The sequence below is a fragment of the Polyodon spathula genome, chromosome 5, assembly GCF_017654505.1.
Source record: "Polyodon spathula isolate WHYD16114869_AA chromosome 5, ASM1765450v1, whole genome shotgun sequence".
In the NCBI taxonomy this organism is placed as follows: Eukaryota; Metazoa; Chordata; class Actinopteri; order Acipenseriformes; family Polyodontidae; genus Polyodon; species Polyodon spathula.
In genome coordinates this window covers 37,647,670-37,666,743 of record NC_054538.1, presented here as the reverse complement: position 1 = coordinate 37,666,743, position 19,074 = coordinate 37,647,670, and the positions used below count along the sequence as shown (strand labels likewise).

Here is a 19,074-nt window from a genome sequence, read left to right as displayed (position 1 = left end):
TCATGTAAGCTATAAAACATGTATCGAAAATTGGAGTTTGCAAAACAATACGGTCCCTGTATTATAAACCGTAATTTACAAACTGACTTGATCAGAAAGGGTAAAAAATGAGCTCTTTGCAAAATGTTATTAAATGTTTCTTTGTCCTTAAAAACAATGTCTCCTCCTTGCTGCAGTCAAGTCTCCTACATCACTTTGCCTTTTATATAGCCTACTGTCTCTCTGCGGCAAATTAACGCCTGCTTTTCAGAGTTCTTAAAATAATCGCGCAAAAACAAAGGACCAATATTTAATAGACTTTATTTGCAAAATCCTCTCTCAATTTTAGCAGTTTTGTTCAGAAACGCCCCAGAATTACATATGCATATACAGAATTACATATGCATCAAGGGCTAAAGCACACAGAGACATTGCCTCCACAAATCATGTTTTAATTGCATGTGTGTACCATTGCGTGTTTTATAAATCCCATCCAAGAATAAAACATGTGCAATCCTTTCATAAATCTGGGCCAGAATATTTTAAAAATAAAGATTTGCTAAAATAAGTAGGCTATTACCAACATTTCTATACTGTTGAGCATCTACAAATCTTGTCCTCATTTTTTTTACATAGCACTTACGCAGTTTTAAAACAGCTTTATACATTTTAACATCAACAAAATAAATACAGTGGACAATAGTGAGTTTTAATTATTTTCTGTTTTTCTTTCAGAAATCCAGAGTGCACACAGGCTGTTTCCCTATACTAGGTTTGCCTCTGTACACAGACGGTATCCTGCGCTATCTGTTTTTTCCAGCTAGCTTTTCGCACCACAGAGACACTGCCATTGTTAAGGGCTTTTGAGCTACATTGTGCTGTTGATTTGGCAGGAGCCATTTTGACCAGAATTTATTCAGTGTCTTTTGCTGTTGCTTTGCCTGCTTTAGCATCACTGCCAACAAAGGCTACTACATTATTCTAGTTAGCAGGTGATCTGCAGCCCCTGTCTGTTTAACAGTGCATGCTTGCAGTTGCCAGTGGCTCTTTCAGGTCTTCACCTGCACAACACTTTTCATGGTACCAGAGCCGGTACCAGTGACCTGGTTCGCTAACCAGCATCTTTCTTGGCACCGAGGTCAGTACCAATCATCTGGTTGATACCAGAACCGGTATCAGTGGCTCGGTTTGGAAAGAAGACCGCTACCAATGCTCCATTCTTGTGCACGTGCATAACTGCTGTAAACCTTCCAATCAGTGCTGCTATTCTGTTTTTTGTGTACACACATTGCACGGCTGAACTGTTTATTTCAGCCTTGCACCAGGCCTGAGTTTCTCCCTTCTGCTGCTTCTGCTGGTGCATCTACTGTTTGGGAAGGGAACATGCAAAGGGAGCAATTAAAGACCGGAGTTGTTGGAAAACAGGCTGGCCCACTGTTCAAGGAACTACCGGGAGCTAGGAAGCTACCCTCTAGGGGTAGGAGCAGGACCTGTAGCAGGCTTGTGGGAAACCCCATGGGAGTGTCTCCACATAAATGTTTTGGAGCTGCGTCAGTTCATTTGGCCCTGCAGCACTTTTCCCAGGAGATACAAGGGAGACACTTGTTGATCTCTACGGACAATACCACAGTGGTGACTTACATCAACCACCAGGGTAGCGTCAGGTCTCTTGGTCTCAATCGTGTTTCCCGGAAGATTTTGCTATGGGCGGTGGCAGCCGTTCATCTGCCAGGGGTGAGGAACTGGGTAGCGGAGTCTCTCTCTCTCTCTCTCTCTCTCTCTCTCTCTCTGACAGTTTTTGAAGAATGTTAGGACCTTGTTACTCAGTGGTGGCTCAATGTAGTGCTTAACGCACTTACTAGACCGCCATTCCAGCCCCTACATTCAGCAGAGCTGAAATTCCTGTGTTTAAAGACTTATTTCCTGCTTGCTATTACCTCCGCCAAGCAGGTAGGTGAATTGCAAGCAATTTCTGCTTTCCATATGAACCAGTCAGTGGAATTAAAGGTCTTCCATCCACCTCCTTTCCAGTTTGACAGGGTGAGAAAGCTCCATATGCTCTGTCCCGTTAGAGCACTGGGGTATTACGTTGCCCACACCCAGAGTTGGTGGCAATCCGAGCAATTGTTTGTTCGCTTCGGGTCTGTTCCATGGACAAGCCCTGTCTAAACAGTGGCTGTCGAGGTGGATTGTAGACACAGTCAGGATTGCTATGATCTAGCCAGCCTGCCCCCACCAGAGAAGGCCTTGCAGTCTCTTTGGCATTATTCCAGGGCACATCTGTATCAGGCAATTGCAACGCTGCAGTATGGGCCGTGCATCATACTTTGACCAGATTCTACCAACTCAATGTCGTTGATCAGCCGAACCATGGTTTTGGGACCAGAGTGTTAAGGGCTGTTCGTTGTGTTCCGCTTTAAGTCCTGGGGTAGTTAGCCACACACCTTAATTTGACTTCTGGTGTTTAGATGCGAAGGTTACTCAGTGTATCATTGCAGCAAATACACTGGATGAGGGCCCTCCGTCACTGTACTGTGGACCCCATGCCTGACGCAGAAGGGTCTGTCCGAGCAGCTCTGACGTACTTGCTCAGGTAAATTGGGCTACACAGAGGTATATCCCAATTGGTAATGGATACCATTTTATTTCAGGGAACCAGGGTTGTGATATATAACTAATATTTCCTTTACTGAAAGGTGAGACCCACATTTGTGGAAATTCCATGCAGTTTAGAAACAAATTATTATTATAAATTATCTCTCCATTGTCATGATAATGTGACATTTGGTTATTTGTATTTGGAAGGAGAATTTCTCTCTAAAAGAAAACTTAATGAAAACCCAATTTACCCGAAATGTACTACCAAAATAGTGTGAAAAGGTGAGATTTTCTTTTTTTTTCTCAATGAAAATCCCACCATTGTGTCACAAAATGATGTCACCAGTACCCTGTAATTCACTGCAGCCCATCTGTTTGTTGATGACAGGTAAAAGAGATTGTGGCCCAACAGACCAAGGAGTGGTCAGAGATGATCAACTCCCACAGTGTGGAGGAGCAGGAGATTCGGGATCAGCATTTGGTCCAGCAGTGTGAACACCTGAAAAAACTCCTAGTTGCTGTTCAAGAGCAGCAAACCCAGCATCTTAAGCTTATTCATGACAGGTGAGTACAATCATCCATTACCATGCTAATACTGATGGTACTGTATACCTCTCTAATTGTAATACTGTATGTGTTCATAATGTTGTTTAATTTTGTAACCTGGTTTAATTGCTGGTTCTTTTTAAAAAGAGTATTATAATTGTATCAGAGTGAGGACAGATAATATTTGATGAAAACATCGGCATCAGCATTGGATATATCAGAAAATGTAAGTGGAAACTCAATATAAAACTTATTTACTGTACTGTAATTTATATATTTTTTACATTGCTGTAGTGCATACTGTTTTACTATTTATGTGGTTGCTAGGGTCTACCTAAGGGATGCATTGGAACAGTAACCCAAGTAGTTTGGCTGGAAATTGTATTGCACCTGTTTTAAGAGCTATTAGTGGTATAAAGTAAAGTAAAATCTGTGGAAATGTACAGCAAATGTACAATTACATTGGCACCAGAATCTGTAATCATCTGATAATTGTACACTGATTTTATTATCACACCCTTTTGTAAGTATCACACTCTAACCCAGCTATGTTATTTTTGTTGACTTTGCATGAAATGTGTGGGTTTTGTGCCCTTCATAACAGCAAGTTACAAACCAAACAGAACACATATATATATATATATATATATATATATATATATATATATATATATATATATATATATATTATATATGTCAAGATCTTATTTTAAAAATTTTGGTGAAGTCAAGGACATATATCCACCTTGTTGCATGTTTAAATCATAAACTGTAGGCTTGTTAAAGTTGTATCCAAAAATGCGTGATGCTTTCTAGGACACAGTACCAAAATCTTGCCGTTTATGATTTATAATGATAATGATAACATGTAGTTTTAAATTAACACCGGGACTGAGGAGGATAAAAAAAAAAAAAATGTATTAGAAAACTTGATTAAATATTAAACTTGTATTTTTAACACACACAAAAAAAACAGTTTTGTTGTTTTTTCACATATAATATGCCTGTCTAATTGAGTATGCAGCATATTGGGTAAAATGTGTTTTTTTTTACAGTGCTGCTAGGAGACCAACATTATGTATAGTCAGGGATATTTTAAGGCACACTTAACACAACAAAGCAGCAAGAGAATATGCTGTATCTCAGCAACACATTCTTTGTACAGAAACTGATGGCTCCTAAAGACTGTCATGCTAAGGTAGATTGTATTTATTGAACAATCCCTATGCATGTAATAAATATAGAAAGTACCTTGCTATTTCTTTACCAATTACTGAACAGGCAGCCAGGAGACCTTAATAAACAAAAAGTGAAATGTATATTTTGCAATGCCACAAAATATGTTTTAAAAAAAAAAAATTGTGTTCCTCTTTGGTTCATAATATGTTATTATGAAGGGCGATCAATAAACCCATGCACTTCATGCAAAGGCAACAAAATGAATGGCTGAGTTAGAGTGCACTAATCTCCAAGTATTACACTCAGATTGTTGTGATAAGAAAATCAGTGCATAAAATGAAAAGGTACCTGGACAGAAATACTTACATTTGGAACTCGGGATGCAACGGTTAAGATTTTCCCAAACCAGCATTTTCGTAAATGTCCAACCCGAACAATACTGACAAAACATAAAACCGAACTGAACCTGAAATGTTTGTACAATGAAAAGGCATTGGCAGTCTCAGCACTAAGGGAGCTCACTACGCACTTTTCTACATGTAGACTGTTCATATTAATATCTGCTAACAATTTTGACATTGTGACATAAATCAAAAGTTATAACAAGACTTACCTGATTGATTCTGTCAGCCCTCAGTCAGGACAACCGTGGCTTATGAGTGTTCAGATGTCAAGGGCTATTTTCTTTTTAGGTTTTTTGATGAAAGGTGCTGGTGGTGCTAGTACTAGCAGGCATACACAACCTAAGAAGTGAAAAGCTGAGGTTGGAAGCTAAAGAAAAAGGTTTTGAATCTGTTGTGGCTGTTAAAGTACTCTGTTTAAACCTAATTTTTAGTTAATAGAAAATTAAATAATCATACTGAACTGACTAAAACAGCCAAATGCAAAAGTATTGAAAATATTTAATAAAGTGTTAATGTTAGTTGAGGCCCCAATCTGTTGTGGCTGCTTAACAAGCAAAATGGATGCTTGATAGTAATTTCAGTAAGACCCTGATTACTACTAAGCATCAGGATTCAAAGGGGCTATTGCATCCTACCGCTTGGAATCTTGGTGCAAATATCTGAAAGATGCTTTAAATTAGATTCCTGAATGAGCAGGTGTAACAGGGTGATGTTACAAACATGGGTCCTCATTGAATAACACTGAATCAGACATAGCAGTGGGTGCTGACACACTGCACAGGCGCGCAGATTTAATTAACACAGGCCCCGACGCTAGGGTACCAACAATGGTAATCCTAGCGCTGGGTTTAATAAAGAAAAAATTAAAACAGAGCTAAAAATACAAGTTTGCCCACAAATGGCGAGCGCTAGTCCCACTAAAAGGAACGTCCCGCTATAGGAACCTACTATAGTACTAACCATCACTATACTTGGGTTTGGGATTAATTCCCCTAAACTGACCTACTTCTGGGCTCCCGGAGTCCCAGCATCCTCATGGCAACTCTGGCTTCTTTCTGACAGTCTCTGCTGGGCATGCCTTTACGAGTACCGTCTTGGAGTGGAAGGGTTTTGTGTAGTTCTCTCCATAGAGTGGACACTCTCCTCCTCGATTTCAACACAGCAAGCTTTCGCTCCGCACCTGTTTGTATGGCTATGGCCGTGCAGTTTCCTCAAGCTGTGGTGCAGGCGTTTTTTTGAGCTGCAAGCCGCCTCCCAGGGCAAGACCCCCGGCCAAGTTGGACCTCCTGATCAGCTCAGCGCCGGGCGAGCCTAACTGATCAATTGGTTGACCAGCAATGCGTCTCCTGTTGCGAGTCCCAGCTGCACACATTTGTGCAGGAACCAGCGACAGGGCTGTCCCTGTCACATATCCTCCCCCTTAGAACGACACCACCGGTCCGTTCGAAATCTCTGGCTGGTTCCTCTTCTGTTTGGGGGTGGGGTCAACGGGTGATGGGAAGTCCAGACTTTGTGGTGGGGTGTCTGGAAGTATGAGTCGAGGGAGCTGACCCATACAGTAGGCGCAGGATTGGAGTGTAGGTTTCTCTCCTTCCTTGCTCTCAGGGACAGCAGTTCCTCCCCCTCTGGCTTTTCTCCCACATCTCTGCCTGTGTATCCTGGCAGCCAGCTGCTCTTTGTCTATCCTGCCTTAACTTAGCAGGACCAGTGACAACCCAGCACTAACACCATATGTAACAGGGTGATGTTACAAACATGGGTCGTCGCTGAATAGTGCTGAACCAGACACAGAAAACTGGGTGTTGACACGCCATGCAGGAGCACAGATTTAATTAACCCAGACCCTGACGCTAGGGTAATAACAGCGGTAATCTGGCGTCTTACTTGTCTACATTGTTACATTGTTACATTGTCTCTAATTGCATACTATATTAGTACAAGTGATGCAATAGCACTGTATTCAGCTTATTTGTCACAGTTAAAAAACAGATGTTTAATAATTGTGTAACCCATCCTCTTGCCTGCACAAATTCAGTGTGTGTTTTCGGTTTTAACTGAAAACAGATTGGACATCAAAAACAGAGTTAAAAATTAATTAATTAATTAATTAATTAATTAATTAATTAATTATCATAACCAGCTTGCATCCCTACTTGGAACTGTAGGAGCACCAAAACAAGTTAAATGCTGTTATGTAATTGAAGTGAAATGTTGTTGTGAAACCTTTCTTTGTTTATTGGTTTATGGACCTCATTAGCAGGAAAGGAGCATCAATATACTGTATGCATTTCTCTTGCTTACTAGTATTGATTTTAAAATGTAAAGCAGCTATTTTACTTACAGTAATCTTTAACAAATAATGTTGTGTCCTGCTATTAAATGTGCCTAAGATGAAGGTGAACACTAACACAAAGGAATACTCCTAATAATAATTTTTTTTTTTGTTGTTTTTTTAACCAAATGAACAGTGGGGCATCAAATCATCACAAAAAATTGCTGTACATGTGAATGTTTTGAGCAAATCAAAGCTTGTTCTAAAAAAATGTTTTGTTTTAGTTCTAAATTACATTCATTCTGCTTCACTGTTTTAAAGGCAGAGCAAAGAAATGCGTGCTAACCAGGCTAAGACCTCCATGGAAAACAGCAAAGCCATCAGCCAAGATAAATCAATCAAAAATAAAGCTGAAAGGGAGAGGTAAGTTGAAACAGACCAGCTGTACTAAATAACATGAGACACAAACATTGATCTCCTGTGCTTTACAAAAAGGAGTCTGGAGTTTGATGTGCATAAATTATGTTTTGAACTGTGTGCCAGTGACTATATACTTTACTGGGTGTTTTGGTTAAGGGTTTTAAACATGCCGTTTAAGTATAGTTTTTAATCAAACCTTTTGTAGTATGACAACAATTGCAACCAACATCCATTATTGCATTTTCATAAATAAATTACCACTATTACTCCCAGTTCTTGAGTTTTACTGTACTGGTATGTATCACAGCTATACACTTTACCACCTTTTAAAAATAAGTGTGCTTTCCATTAGAAAGATTATTATTATTATTATTATTATTATTATTATTATTATTATTATTATTATTATTATTATTATTTTATAGTGTAAAGCGCATAGTTTAAACGTGTTAAAAAAAAAAATAACAATGATAATCAAATGAGCTAAATTCTATTATTAAGAGTTATTTTATCTTTTCCGATCCAAACTCTCTACTGTATTTTGGCTAGTTTATTTACCATAGCCCAAAGTTGCATATTGTTTAAAGAGGCTATGTTACACTGAAGATAACCAGCAAAATATATATTTTTTTTTTTCGGAGCAGAAAAATATAAGTTAAATGGTATGCAACTAGCAGTAAAGTTTAAATCATTTAAGTTGTTTCTTGCTAGTTTGTACTGTTACAATTGTTTTTTTGCACTTCAAAATGAGTTTTGAGAAAACTCACATACAGTGGCTCGCAAAAGTATTCACCCCCCCTTGGACTTTTTCACATTTTATTGTGTTACAACATGGAATCAAAATGGATTTAATTAGGAGTTTTTGCCACTGATCAACACAAAAAAAGTCCATAATGTCAAAGTGCAAAATAAAATCTACAAATTGTTCTAAAATGAATGGGTGAATACTTTGAGAGCCACTGTATGCATTAATGCTTACGGTATCGCCACACATATTAATCACCAGTAACTTTACATGCTGAAACATAATACAAAAGTAAAATAAACTTAGTTAGACAAACATTTTGAGAAGTGTCTTTGTATCTGTGTTCTTCATTGAAATGTTAAGTCCATTATTAGTAGTCGTACTAGTATATTTATTACCAATTATACCAATTCCAATTCTAAAATTAATAAACTACCTTACATGTTTGAGTTGTACATCTCTTTGTTGAGTTTTAACTTTCTAAAAAATAATAATGCTATTGCTAATTCAATTTACAGTTTGATTGTTTTGTATTCCTTTTCCAAGGAGAGTGAGGGAATTGAACAGCAGCAACACTAAAAAGTTTCTAGAAGAAAGAAAAAGGGTATTTGTCTTTTTCACTGTTTCTTGGATTACTTTGTCATTTGGTATAAGAGCATCTTTATGTTTTAGGTGAAGGTTATATTGAATCTTTTGCCATGAGACCCATTTTGTTAGCCCCATTGTATTTTTAAATGTTTAATTGTAATATGACTTGGGAACTACCATTATGGACCTGTAAAAAGTACTGGAGCATATTTAACATTTAACGCACTGTATCACACCAAGTGTTGCTGGCAGCAGATATAAAAGTCGAGCCACAACTGTCTGAACGAGGTGGGATTGTCGGGTGCCATAATAATGTGAAGAACAATAGAGAGAAACAGGAGGACAGTATGAAGAGTGAAGACAAAATCTGCTGAGACTTCCCACAATCATGAAGAGGTTATGGGTGATAAAATACACAATATGTATAGTTAGACAGTTTAAACACCTTTACCAGGACGGTGTGCATTACTACATTATGATTACTTTCTCTTATACTAATTTACATTTATAGATGTCCTCTTAACCCTAAAAGTGTCAAATTACAAATACCACCCCAATGGATGAGATGCATAACTCATGGAGCATTTGGGGATTTAGCCTCTGGTATAGTAATACGTTTCCAACAGAAAGTGATTAGACATTGAAAGCTTATGTAATAAATACAGTAGAATGCTTTGCAGGTATTATTGACATTATACAATGTTATGATTCACTTCATATGCTTTAACTGCATTGTTTGTTTATTTATTTTTTGGCAGCTTGCAATGAAGCAGTCTAAGGAAATGGATCAGCTGAAGAAAGCGCAGCATGTGCAGATAGAAAACCTAGAAAAACAGAATGAGCAGGTATTTTTAATGAGTCAGTTTGAAACTTTCTCCCTCCCAAGGAAACTACTGTTGCAATGATGTCGTATATATAGTGATATGTATGTTTTAACTAAAATAATTTATTTTGACTAATAAACACAAGGTCTTAATGTCTTTATCATCATGCCAAATAAGATTGCAGATAGTTAGTGCTGGGACGGACACAGGATTTTCACGTTCAGGTATTCGCTCTTAATTTAAATATTCATTCGGATATTCGTTTGTTTTTTCAAAAAGTAATAAAAGCCATGATATTGTTCTGAATGCAGGCAGAGCTAGCAGGGGTAGGGCGTATCCGTGGCTCTGTGTGTGTGCCTTTATTTTACAGCAAGAACTTACAGTATGTAACACCTTAAAATAGAATATTATCACAGGAGTAAAGAATAGGTTGTGAAGGACTTACTTTACCCAGCGAATTAACCACAAAAAAGATGCAAATAACAGTTCAAGTTAAACGTCGTTTTGTTTATTCCCGAAATAAATAGTACATAAAGTTGACACCGCATTTTATTTGTTTAAAAAAATAAATCGTTCCTTGCCATTGCCGTTTCTTCACAGTAAACAGTGGCCATAGACACATTTTCATAAAGTAATAACAGGTTTACTTGTGCGTTTTTGTAGCGGAACAAGCAAACGAAAACTGAAATTTAACTTTAAACACTTGAAATAAAACAAACATGGCAACGCCATTGTAAAGTGAAGCAGGGAAAAAAATCACCCTTTTGGTTCTCGTTTATTCCACATAACAGAAAAATCGCAATATATATATATATATATATATATATATATATATATATATATATATATATATATATATATATATAATCTATATAAAAATCACTACGCACATTTCCAGGAAGTTGAGTACTGTTTAAGTGAGGCATTTCAGAATGACGTGCTTGCCTTTTTTCTGTCCCATGAGATTCTGGCTTGCTCTAAAGCAGCACAAGTGTGCATAACTTGGTTTGTTTACTTTTTGCTGTCTAAAACTTTTAAACAGAGTTTCAAGAGCTGCTGTGTTGATCCTGTTTTTTGTTGTTGTTTTAATATATATACTCAATCTCACATATCACACGGAGGTCTTTCATTTGCCATTTTTTTTTTAAACATGTTATTTTTTTGTCTAGCAAACGTTGAAATGTTTGCAATCCATTACTAAACATGTACTGCTATGGCACCTGACAGAAAAGTTACGCTAATAAAAAATATTTTCATTGCAGAACTAAATTAAATTCATAACAGAAGACAGAGAAACGTAAAACTGCTTAACGTGCCACAACGTTTATTTGCCTGGGTGTGATATGATCAGGTTCAACTATTCCTTTGCTTCTGTGCTGATGATTATGTATGACTACATGTTTTATGAACCACTGTACACACACACACACACACACACACACACACACACACACACAGTAATCCCTCGCTATACGAGCTACCGATATACGAGATTTCAGTTATACGAGACGCAGACACTTGCCTGTGTAACTGTTGTCAGTTGCTTCTGCTATCTCTTCTTAATTTATTAAGTGTTTGTTTTTATTTCTGTTTTATATTTAATATTCTCTTTTAATTTTAATTTTCATAACTGTGCATTATTTCTTGTTAGCGTTTTTACAACTTCATTAATATTTACTATAACGTACGTTTTCAAAAACTATGATAAGCTTATGAAAGAAAACTGTGTGTCAGCTCCGGTATTTATTTGTGGGGGACTCATGCATACAGCAAGAGATTGTTTATTTGTCATTTACTGAACAACTTTAGGCTAATTTCTGTAATAATTGATACAGAATTTCAGTGATTTCATATTTAGATAGCGTTCTGTCGTTTATTAAGGGGAATTTGGGGTGTTGAAGAGGAATTTGTTTGGGCTCTGCAACCAATCAAATATTATAACATGAGAACCAATGGGGATTTCATTTCTGTTATACGAGATTTCGCCTAACGAGCAGTTTTCAAGTAACGAATTACGCTCGGATAACGAGGGATTACTGAATATATATATATATATATATATATATATATATATATATATATATATATATATATATATATACACACACACACACACACACACACACACACACACACACACAGTATATGTTAATGCCATCTACAATTATATTTTTTCATTGCTGTCTTTCATTGTTCATAAAGCCACATTTTTTGTTCTTAAGTTCAAATTGCTCTTTTTTTTAATTTCGGTTACTTTAATGTGTTTTTTTTGTACAGCTTTTGAAATCACATCATGCAGAGTCTCACAGTCAAGGTAGGCCTAGTCATTACTAACCATAAACTCATGTTCCAGACAAACCTTTTTAGTGCCAATTATAAAATTATTGAGTGCTGTGTGGAAGTGTAACAGCGCAGTATCTTGCTAGTTGGTATGAGCAATCAATACAACTGGTAAACAACAGTGACATTTTAAAACTATGCTGTGAGATGTTTTAGCAACTAAATCAAGAATCAATTATAAAAAGCCTTCAGGAAATTGAGACTATCAGCAGCGTTCTTACTATACTGTAACTTCAGTCTGTGTACAGTATCAACAATAATTTATATTGCAGTTTCAGAGAACAAAACTACGGAACCCCTAAAGGGACATAGTGTGAATTAAAAAAAAAAAAGGTTAGTATCTTGTATGTATGAGTTAGTGCTTAATACTTGTAAGAGGCTGTGGTAGCCTCATTTGATTTTCTTTTCTTTTGTAATTTCTCTCGGTCTTTGCAATACTGCCATGTTCGTAGATGAGCTACATATTGCTTTGTAGTTACTCCCATTTTCTGAGAACAAAAGCAGGATCAGGCTCGATCATCAATTTGTTGGTCCCAATAATAACTCCCAAATCCCTGAGGCTCAATTTACTCCTTGTCATGAAGACTTTCATGGGGTAAAATAACTTTCTCTTGCAAGTTAGTTTTCACATATATGCCCTGTACATTCTGTATAATGTAAAGGGCATATATGTGCATATTTTTCTTCATGATAAATCAAGATAAACAAGTCGCAAATCCTGAATTATGACGGAAATTTCTCCATTCGCATTTGCTTTTGTAACCAGGTAAAACTCCAGACAGTAAGAGAATACAAATCGATGCAACAAATGTATTTCCATTAAAATAGCATGAGTCTAAAAGCACACCAGTTTTGCATAGTTATGCCATGAGGAAAATGCAGTGATTGTCTCCTAACCTATCCACCGAGAACACCCGGTATCTGCTGCAGTCAGCGAAATGTTAACTTGTGCTCACAAAATACTAACCTTCTTTTTTAAGTCCCACCAGTCCCTTTAGGGGATCCGCACAAAACCTATTTTTACAAAGAAAATATTTTATGTCTCTGAACATCTGTATCATTACATATTCTATTGTGTTGTCATGACATTGTAATTTCCACCAAGAATATTTGCTCTAATTATCCCTATTCTGTTTGCTTGAAACTGCAGTTCTTTTTAGATGCTGAGATACATGAAAGAAAATTTATTTGATATGTGCCAAGTTGATTTATCTCTCATAAAATGAATTCTGGAAACCCAAATTGTAATTACAAGGTTTAGCTTTTTTTCCAGTGAAAGGGAAGCTAACACAATGTGGAATTCATTGAAAATCATCATTCAAAGTAGACATAATAAGCAGTTTTCCTTTCTTGTCATCTAAAACATAATTTATCTGGTAAGTATGTATTAATATATGTACATGTTGACCCTGAAAATTATTTTATGACAATTATGTTAATGATCTTAGATCTTTTTAAAATTAATGAAGCCATTGTTAGTGTTCTGGAAAATAGATACATTTGCATTAATTGTTATACATTTGCATTAATTGTTATACACAAATCTACTCTTTAGTTGTATTCTTTAATATGTATTGTGTGTAGCCTAAAAACGAACAGCTGGGTACAGACATGGTACATCTTCGACTTCTAAAGAAACTAGTTAGCAAAATATCACATAAACTATGAATGATGTAAAAGCATAATTGTCTGAAAAATTAAGAACTGTATACAGCACTAACAAGAGAACACCTAGTCTGATTGTGTTCTTTGCTGCCAGTTTAATAGGGTTAATCAAGGGCAATATTCATAAAGCATTAGGCTACTTATGCAGATAAAACATTATTATTATTATTATTATTATTATTATTATTATTATTATTATTATTATTATTATTATTATTATACTACATAAAAAAACTCCTTTTTAATTAATTTATGCGTAATATAATTACAATCTTCCAGAACAAATGGCGTTGCTACATAATCAATGAATGCGGGCTGCCCCGTTACATCTTTATTTATTTCCACAGAATCTTTTTTTTTTTAATATTGACCACATTAAACCATGGAATAATATGTATGTTAGACCATCAGAGCTTAGTTTTAAGCAAAAAGGCAAATTATCTGAAAGGAATAAAACAAGAGCAGTCTAACACAGTCTAGTGGTCTTAGTATACACGTTTTTGTACTGTGCTACCTCTATCTTGTAGGCAAAGGAGATGCAGCAGATGGTGAAGCTGGAAGCAGAGATGGGCCGCAGACCAGCAACAGTTGTGTGAAGCAACCCCAAACAAACAACTAGCTGAGAACCCAATGGCACACATACTGCGAAATGAACATTCTGCTCAGATTTTATTCTTCTTAGTCTCTAAGATTTCTTCCAAGTCTTGGAGATAACTGTTACCAGTCAGAAAATATTGTGGCATTCTACTTCAGCTCTTCAGTATAGAGTTTCCTATGTAGTGCTGACTGTTATACAAGCGATTACAAAATGTAACCGGATGTGAAAACCCATTAATGCCATTATGACAGTTTTTATAAATGCATTCCACCCAAAACCATTTTTAAACATATTAGATTATTTTATTCTTTAAATTTTTGGGTTTTTTTTATGTTTGTTTTTTTATAAGGTTATTTTTTAAAGTGCTTGACATGAGCTTTTAATTCCAGTTCTGTCTTCACACCGAAATTTTTGGGATGCTTGTAAATCAGTCAGTATACCTGAAAAGTACTCAAGAGTTATGTACTATGTCATAAGCACTTTATGAATATGAATATTTGGCTGTGAGAAGCATGTGAATCCATACTAACTTGTTGTACAAATCCAGACAGAGCTGTGTAATTGTGCAGTGGGTAAGGTGTCTCAAGAACGTTAAGTGGTGGAATGTCTGATAGAGGTGCATCATTTTGGGCTGGGGATATAGGAAATGTTTATATAAATCTAAAACAAAGAAAAAAAAAATCCTTTGCTTAGAAAATTTGTATTACTTATTTTAAAGTGACTATTAATAGGTTGCTGTATTTGTTACCTCATCCGAAGAATCGAATACATAAATGAATCTGCAATATAAAGTGCACATTCGTTACATGTAACTGTAGGTAAAGGAGATGTTTTGTAATCCATCTTTGCCGTCAACGCACATACAATTCCCCTAACTGCCTGGACTAAATGTAATCAAATTAAACAGGTTTTCAAAACAAAAGAAAAACAGCAAGAAGCACAAGGAAGGTTGCTGTACATTATGCTCATGGTACAGTGACTTACTGTGCTAATTACAGGTTTTCAAGGTTGTAACAGTCTAATTAAATTTGAAAGAATGAAAGAAGCATATGTTAGTCTCAGTCCAACAGAATACAACTTTGCTTATCAATCTCACAGGCTTGAAATGGCTTTATGGTAATACTAACATACATATGAGTATTAAAATAATTGATCTTGTTGTAACCCAGACTACAATCTGTTGTGTGCAAATAGTGTATTTCATGGACAAGTACACAAGCCTGTTTCACTTTTTAAATTGCAGAGTAAAGACTGTAAAGGTTTTAAAATTATGTATCTAGCTTCAAACTTGTATTTTATGATTATTTTCATAATCTCAGCATATACGACATGGGCCTTAAGACACGGCACATTCTAACTGAGAAAAGTGATCACTAAGAAAACCGTAGCTCTGTGAATACAGTTTAACTATAATAAAAATGGAACCCAGATCTTGCTCTTAAGCGCTGCACAAATAATCATGATAAGATGATAAACAATCAAAAAACAAACACATTGTTATACAGTGAATGAATAGTTTTGCTAGAAGAGTTTCAAGCCATGGAGTGGAAAAGGGCAAACTGTGGACAGGTTTCCATGCCGTTTAGAAAGTCTGCTCTCTCATGTATGTAATGTAGCCCGCACATTATACACGCTATAGAAAGTGGCAGTCTAAAACATTGTACGACTTTAAGGAGTGGGTAAATCACCATCTCACGCTAAAAAGACATAAAATCGACCAAGAACTAGGTTTTGTTTCCTCCTTTGAAAAAGTTCCTAAAGTCGTACCTTCTGTGTACGAGACTTCAGCAGTGAAAATCCTGTTTGTGACGTAACCTCACTCAACTTTCTACTACAGTAAAGGCCGAACCAAGCTATCCTTTATTATCTGAGCAAGGTTATTAAAAAAAATATTAAAGCTACTGCAAATTAAAAAAATGCAGCCCTTTGCAATGCATAAATAAATAATGAAGCCCTTGTTTGTTCTTTTACATTTTTAATATCTTTGTGTTTGGTGATCAGATTCCTTAAGCTTCGACTTTTCTGCCCTTTAGTTATAAGATGCAATACATTGTACGCTAGCCTTAAATAACATCTATCATCTATACCTAACCAAGGACAAAAAAAAGGCAAGTTTGTACCCCAATGTATTAAATTAGCATATCTGGGAATTGCTGCCGGTGGCTTTCTTATTGGTGCAGGCTACCGACAACACCAGACTTGAGTGTTCACCTGGAGTTGAAGTAAAATCTCTTAAACTTAATTCATTGAGTGAGATTTGTTCTAGAAGAACGAAAACTCAAAAAAGAAAAACAAAACTGATGGTTCCAAAAAGACAAATACGAAGCTTAACAAATACAAAGACATAACGTAGTGCCAAAATGTCCTGGTGGATTAGCATCTACCCAATAACAATAAAATATAACCACATTCTACTGGCGAGATTCAGGTATTTATTATTATTATTATTATTATTATTATTATTATTATTATTATTATTATTATTATTTTTAGGCCTAGTAGTCATAGTAGTCGTAGTACTAGTATAAGAATATTATGTAGCAGGAAATGTGGGCGAGTAGTGTAGCCTATTGTAGATTTACTACCAGTATTTAAAAATATATACTGTACTAAGCATTTTGACTGGATCATTTTGATATCATGAAGTGCTGGTATTTTAGTTCTTCATAGACTATAAGGTTCAGAATTGCTGAAGATACAGTTTCATAAAACAACTTGTATATATTATATATGTACATGTATAATATGGTTATAATATATATGGTGTCAAAAAATGTTTAGCAAATAATACAAGGATAGTACCCAGCGCTTTCTTGTGATTTTTTTTTTTTTATGGTGGTTGTTTTCTTTCCCGTAGTTTTTTAATTATTTTTTTGGGATGGCCAAATGAGGCAGGCTACACTTGCAATGCTTCAACACAAAGTAAAAACTTTGTGGAAATCCAGTTTAAAACATGATTCGCACAGGACTAAAAGCGGAGGATGTCTAGTAACCTCCCAGACGTCGGTAAATTCAAAGTCAAGCGGGACATGTATCAAGTGTTAGTGACAGCATTAAGAGAGTGTCGCGTTTACGCCGGCCTTAAAATTGTGCCGTATGTATCATGACATTTTTGGGAAGTTAAGACCACCAAAATGCGCTCCGCCGTCCATTAGCAATGCATTATAAGGCGTGTCTAGCCTTAATAATATGCATGGGCAAATTGTAGGTGGGGCTCATTTGTAAATTAAGTCTGATATTAAAATGTGATTTATGAAACGGCAGAACAGCAGTGCCGGCCCTAAAAGGGTCCACAAATAAGACTGATTTCAAATTGGCCATATTTGGGAGCAAAGAAAAAGTCAGAATGCAGCTGTTAGGAAAGGGCATTATGGCAGCAGTCATATAGGGGCCCGGAAAATTCACTGTGTGTTTAAAGAAATTAATGAATGATAATTAAAAAACAGAATTTCACGGAGTGTCACGAAACCGACATTTTGAAACACTAATTTTCTATTTACATTATATTCTACTGATGTAAGTTGCCAAAATGTTTTATCATTGATAGTTCATCAAAAACATCACCGAAAACCCAAGACTGACACGTTTTAACATTTAGCCTAGCTACTGAGTCAACTTTTTAAAAATGTGCATTGTAACTCGATTCACTATTGAATTAAAAACAACAAAATTATGCTGGAAACGAGACGTTTAAAATGGTATGTTGGCTGCAAAAAAAAGTAACAAGCAGAGAAATGTTAACTGCAAACCTCAAATTACAAAACCAAAGCTTTTGTGTTTTTCTTTATACACACTACATGTCTCGTAGTATGTAGAAATGTCATTGTACAGCATGAGTAATTCACCAATCGAAGCCGGTATTGGTGTGACCCTGTTGCATTAGTAACCAAATGCATGGCATTGAGCCAGATCGTGTACAGCTACTGTAGCACTGCTTCTACCTGATAAAAGTATGACATCAACAGGGAAGGTGAAGAGTAATGTAAAATACTGTAAGCAAAATAAGATGCATATTTTTCAGAGTGGGCAGTCAAAAACATGATTTCCGTGAAATTCGTGATATCGTGAGTTTTCAGGGGCATTTCTTACGACAGAGAGTGCAGGATCCTAACCTTCCAGAACAACCCAGGAACAGAGGGAGAGAACTGAGAAGAAGGAAGAGTACTTAGGGTCTGCATTAACCTCTGTGATCTCCCTGAGGATTAAATTATAGCTTGATACCGGCTATTTCATTATGTACAATTATTTGTATTGGTCGTATAATAAACGTGGTTCATTATATCTTTCTCATTGGGTATATTTGGTTTTATCAGTCATGTAATAATAACATAATATAAAGTCAACACGGGTCATTGCCTCTCCAAATGACCTACCTATTGTTTAATTGAGGTAGCCCATTTGGAGGGGAGGTGCTATTTTTCTTAGATTAGTCTGTTAATCTGTGCTACCGGTAAACCACTTTGAGGGTTTCAGAACACCAGCGCAGCGGAATTTTTGCATAAATGTGCCAGTGTACGCCGTGCCTCATTAATTTTGGGCTAGTTATACCTTGGCGATGGTGTAAAATTTGCATCGCGGCAGAGCGCTACTTTACACTCTGCCAATTTAGCGCTGTGTCGGTCCATCTTGATACATGTCCCCCGCAATGTGATGTTGTGGCTGGCCAGAGAAGGCACTTTTGTGAAACAGAAACATTTAAATATACCTGTATTTTAATATTAATTAGGTTATTTGCATTTGGAAGTAGAATTTCTCTGGCTAAAAGAAAACTACACAGAAACACATACTACACTAACGTGACTACCAAATTAGAGTCAGAAAAACAGACTTATTTTTCTTTTTCCATGGAAACTGCCCCATTGATAATTGAATGATTGTACTACAAGGAAGTAACTTATTTGGCAAAATTAACTCTT

The 19,074-nt window shown here is 36.1% G+C and overlaps 1 protein-coding gene across 1 annotated transcript in view; it reads left to right on the top strand.

The window, feature by feature from the left end:
- LOC121315927 (1-phosphatidylinositol 4,5-bisphosphate phosphodiesterase beta-4-like) overlaps nt 1–18,520 on the top strand; it is an 84,362-nt gene extending 65,842 nt beyond the window's left edge. Inside the window, exons 31-36 of the mRNA XM_041250542.1 lie at nt 2,966–3,141; nt 7,300–7,401; nt 8,690–8,747; nt 9,490–9,576; nt 11,833–11,869; nt 14,088–18,520. Of these exons, the coding sequence (XP_041106476.1) occupies nt 2,966–3,141; nt 7,300–7,401; nt 8,690–8,747; nt 9,490–9,576; nt 11,833–11,869; nt 14,088–14,179 (552 nt within the window). The 3' untranslated portion in view covers nt 14,180–18,520. The remainder of the gene's footprint in view (nt 1–2,965; nt 3,142–7,299; nt 7,402–8,689; nt 8,748–9,489; nt 9,577–11,832; nt 11,870–14,087) is intronic.
- The last annotated feature ends 554 nt before the right edge of the window (nt 18,521–19,074 follow it).